Here is a 5,139-nt window from a genome sequence, read left to right on the forward strand (position 1 = left end):
CAGAGGCAGAGGCAGAGGCAGAGGCAGAGGCAGAGGCAGAGGCAGAGGCAGAGGCAGAGGCAGAGGCAGAGGCAGAGGCAAAGGCAGAGGAGAGGCTTGCCTGGTCTAGACAGTGAGCTCCAGGACTATATAAAAAGAGCCTGTCTCAAAACACAGAAACAAAAAGAAATGAGAACCGTGGGTAGTGTGTTTCTCAGAAACAAGGTCTATATTAGTCACTAATTTATGAATACATTTTATTGAGAAGAGTTATGAGAAGTTATGGGTGGGGGTTGTGGAGAGCATAGAAGCTGTATAGAATCCTGTCGCTCTCCCTTGAGAAGTTCTCATTTCAATAGGGGAATGAATACATACACTAGTGATGATGATGGTGGTGGTGGTGCCGATGCTGACCTGCGCTCAGTATTCTCTCTTCTCAACAAGTTAGCATTCAGTGAGTCCTTCCTGTGTGTCATTCACCGTGCCACACAGTTGCCACGGATACATATGCAGTCGTTACCACGACACTTTTCTGTAGGTTCTGTCATGATTTTTATTCTAAAATGAGGAGACTGAGGAAAGATTAGCCCCACCCCCACACCCCCAGTTCACAGAACCGCTATGCCTCCTCAAAGCAGCCACCTGACTGTGACCCCTGCACTGTTAGCCACAAGGTAAAATGGGTCAAGTGAGAAGCGCAACACTGAGTTCCAACGTGAGGAGTCTTTCGTAACTGACTTGGGAGCTGACAGTCAGCCTGCTACTCTTGTTCTCTTTCTGTCAAAGACAGCAGCTGTCAGACAGACCTCAGACCTTTATTTATCCCCAGAGCCAATCTCCCCTGTCCCTCCATCCCTAATTCCCATTGAACCACATCAGGAGGGGCACTGGGCTTACAGATGTTCCATCAGAGCTGCTCCCTCTCCTGTCAGTGGCCCTCCTTCCTCTGCAGGGACAGACATTAATGTTTCACTGGAGATGTCCTGGAATGGCCTGGAACCCATTATGTGTAAAATTAACTTTTCTTCTCCTATAGTAACGTAACTGTTGTCCTTGAGGCTCACTGCCTCCATCTGCTAACCTAGGCCTAGCCCTGGAAGCTTCTAACCTCTGTACAGTCTAATCTAGGCCTAGAATGTTTTCAGTCTCTGAGACTTACTGCTGAATAAGCTCACCCTTTCCAATTCTTCTGGCTTCTGATTGGCTTATTCAGCTGTTCTGGTTCAAACTCTGTTCCATGCTGATTCAATCTAGCTTCTCTCAGCTTCTTACTTAATTCCTCTGATTGGCCTCATACTAACATGGGCAATATCTTCTTATCTTCTTGCTCCTTCACATTCTCTGGCTTGTTCTGTCTTCACCTGTGTCTAGCTTGTTGTCTCTCTGCAGCCTGTGTCTCAATAAATGTCCTGGCAAAACCTGCTTCCTTCCTCTACCTCCTTCTTTCTGTCTGTGCTGCTCCCTTAAGTAGCTTCCCTTTCTCTCTCATGAGAGTTGGGCGTATCCTATCTCTGTCAGATCTTTCTCTGATTCGTTACTTCGTCTGCCACTCAATTAGACACCACTTCAAAACATGGGTGCTTCCTTCTACAAACTAACTTTATCTTCATTGTTTGGTTTTAAAGGTGTGTACTAAGGGCTGAGCCACATCACAGCTAGAAACAGGTTCAAATATCCTGTAACAAATATATAGCCCAGGCTGGCCTTGAACTCATGGCCATCCTCTTACCTCAGGTCCTGAATGCTGAGATTACAGGCATGATACACTATCCTTGCCTTGATGTGATCTGTTGAATGCAAATCTATCTTGTTTGAGGAGTGGGTAGGAAGATGTTTATATCACCGCCCTAGGATGTTAGCACAAATCTTCAGGACATATCCTTAAATCCCGCTGGTGCCCCCTGAACTTCAGTTGAATTTTACTCAACTTCTTTTTAATCCAGTTGCCTGTCATTTTTTTTTAGCACAATCCTTGACTATGTAGAAAAGGAAATCACCACCACTACCACCATCATCACCACCACCATCACCACCACCACTACCATCATCACCACCACCACTACCACCATCACCACCACCACCATCACCACCACCACTACCACCATCACCACCACCACTACCACCATCACCACCACCACCACCACTACCATCATCACCACTACCTAAGGACAGAATTTATGTGAGAGTTACATTCTGAACATGGCTAGCTTCATGCAATGTTAGCTGGGACATGGGCACCCCATGATTATCACACTCTTGGGGACCAGTACCTAGCTTGTGCATTTTTGTATGGCAGCCTTGGGGGGGAGGGTTTAGCTGGAACAAGTCCTCACTACATTTTAGTTACATTGATTTAAACCTGAATACACACTGAACAGGGCAATGCACTGAGTGCTACCCCAAGACAATGTGCACAAGTTGCTTACACCAGAATATATTTTTGAATACTTCTCAAAGCGATCGGTGCTGTCTCACTCTGGACAAGTCCTTGCGACCCAGTTCTAGATGCTTCTTTTCCTTTGGAGAGGCCTACCTCCACCCCTCTACTCCTTGGTTTCCCTGGACAGGACTGTAAGGTGCTGATATAAAAATTTGTGCACCAAGGATCAGGGGACTCAGTTGGCTGCCTATCTCTGGGTATGCCCTTTCCTGCCTGAGAAGGCAGATATGTGGAGCAAATCATTTATGTGGAAGAAAAGAGGGTGATGGACTCTCAGGGAAGAGCTAAGAGATGAGAGAAGGAGCAGAGAGAGCAGAGAGGGTGTTTGGGGTGGGGGAGACGTGGGATCTTTATTTCCTTGATGTGTAGAAGAAACTCAGAAGGGAGAAGAGAGATAGCAAGTTATGAGGGGCAGGAAGGAGAGGAGAGAGAGAGAAGAAGAGGGAGATGAGGGGAGAGAGAGAAAGAAAAAGAGAGAGGGAGGAGGAGGAGGAGGTGGAGGAAGAAGAAGGAGAAGGAGGAGATGGAGATTAAGAAGAAGATGGAGGAGATGGAGAAGGAGATGAAGAAGGAGATGAAGAAGAGAAAGGAAGGGAGAGAGGGAGAGAGACAGGAAATGGGAGGGAAAGGAAAGGAGATAAAGAACTGAGAAAGCAGGAAATCTTTAGGCGGTGTCAGGAAGCAGCTTCACTGAAAGGAAAGTCAAGGTGTCTAAGGCCAGTGGTGTATGTGTACTGAATAGAGACAGGGCCTTGGCAGTGATGTCCACCCTTTAATGTGTAACTAGTGATGACTGTGGTCCACTCAGATGGAGAACTGATGATCGAGACCTGGCTCTGTTCTCTTGTTATGAAAACCCGCAGGAGGACGACAGCGTGCGGTACTCGGCCTTTGTCCTCTTTGGGCAGTTGGCCTCGTTTGCTGGGTGGAGGTGGAGGAAATTTTTCACTCAGCAAGTTAACCAGACCCAAGATTCCCTCTTAAGCCATTTGCAGGATGAAAGTCCTAAGGTTGCCAAGGTGAGACTGACATTCTTCTCTCACGTTGTGAGATCCCTGCTGTCCCTAGAGAGGGGGTGGTGGAAGCTTCGCTAAGTGGAGAAGCCAGGCCCTGGGGTTCCTGCCAGTTAGAATGGCCATCAATGTAAAGCTGGGCAAAGGGGCCTCCAGTGGAGCATCTCGCCCGCTTGCTCTTTGATCTTCCTCTGCTTTAACCCAGCTCCTGCCAGTGCTAGGCGGAGAGCTAAGAAAGGCCAGGTCTCCAGAAGATCCAGAGTCTGATTGAGTTCTTCGGGAACACTGGGTGCCAAGAGCTCTACCACATGCCTTTGGGAGAGGGGGCAGGGAGGAGGGAGAGAGATTGTGGATGTGATGTAGGGTCTGTGTACATCTCAGAGCTGAGCCCTCTGCCTGTGCCACAGACCAAGTCATGGCCGTTTCATGAGCAGAACTCCTTTTAGAGTCATTCTCGAATGACCTGAGAATTACTTTCCCAGCCTCAGTGGCCCTGGTGGCTGTGTTTCTTTAGAGTCACCTGCCCAGCCCGGGATTCTAGAATTTTCTAATAGTTTAGGCAATCAGACAGCCATGTCATTTCCCTCAGGCTTGCAAAATGACTGTTCGAGCCTGTGTCCCGTATATGAAACCCAGAAAGGAGCCGAGTTTCCAAAGTGAAGAAGATCGGAAGAACCACAGGCTTTCCCGGCAGCTGGTAAGTGAGCCAAGGAAGGAGAGAATTCTCCTGGGGGTCTCCTTCAGCCCGTAACACCGGAAGTGGCCCAGTGCATCAGGAACTTACCTCCCATCACCCCCTAAAGTAACTCAAGCTGGCATTACAATTGCAAGGGATCTGCAACAAGATGTAGATGGCAGGATGCCTGCAAGATGATCCACACACAATATTATTGTTGGCTCAATTCAAGTCATTGGCTGTTTCTACACCTGCCTCTGTTCCCAGTATCTTGCACAGCAACCCCCCCCCTCACGTGTACCTTTTTAAATTTCTAATTTCAGAGTCACTGCCATCCAGAGATCCTGCTGTTCTTCTATGCGAATAAAATCCTGTAAAGTCTGGAGCAGCAGAGAAAGTGGCCCGTGTGAGTGCCCTGCCCGGGAATGGAGCTTCCTCTGTTCTGTCTCACAGGATACCTCTTTGACTCTACATCAAGTGATTGTTACAGAAAAGAGGATGTCACAGAGCAACTGAGGGCAGGAAAGTCACCCTGGAAGTGTATCTCTGACCCCAAAGTAAAATTCTATGCAATCGCCTGCACACATGTATGCACATGATTGTGGAGGTCACATACTGTTCCTCAGTCACCATGCACCTTTCCATTGAAACAGGATCTTTAACTGGCCTGGAGCTGATTAGACGAGGCTTGGTGGCTGGTGAGCCATCACTGGGATTATAACTGTACTCCAGTGAACCAGCTTTTTTTTTTTTTTTTTTTTTTTTTTTTAAATGTGGATTCTGAGAGCTGAATTCAGGCCCCTATACGTACTTGTACTGACTGGGCCATCTGCCCAGCCCAGCCCAATAAATGCACATGTCCTTAAAACATTCAACATGCTTGATATCCCAAAAGCTCCTTTCTCAGTTCCTCTCTGTCAGGTGACACACACTTCTAATATGTAGCTTCCAAGGTTTGGGGAAAATCATTCTTACCTTAAACATTTTAAAACTGTTTTTTTTTTTTTTTTTTTTTTTTTTTTTTTTTTTTT

At 47.1% G+C, this 5,139-nt stretch overlaps 1 protein-coding gene across 1 annotated transcript in view; it reads left to right on the plus strand.

Annotated features, from left to right (window-relative positions):
- Mro (maestro) overlaps positions 1–4,882 on the plus strand; it is a 16,111-nt gene extending 11,229 nt beyond the window's left edge. The window contains exons 3-5 of the mRNA XM_029547174.1: positions 3,283–3,438; positions 4,022–4,129; positions 4,432–4,882. Of these exons, the coding sequence (XP_029403034.1) occupies positions 3,283–3,438; positions 4,022–4,129; positions 4,432–4,485 (318 nt within the window). The 3' untranslated portion in view covers positions 4,486–4,882. The remainder of the gene's footprint in view (positions 1–3,282; positions 3,439–4,021; positions 4,130–4,431) is intronic.
- The last annotated feature ends 257 nt before the right edge of the window (positions 4,883–5,139 follow it).

This window comes from Mus pahari, chromosome 15 (genome assembly GCF_900095145.1).
Source record: "Mus pahari chromosome 15, PAHARI_EIJ_v1.1, whole genome shotgun sequence".
NCBI lineage: Eukaryota > Metazoa > Chordata > Mammalia > Rodentia > Muridae > Mus > Mus pahari.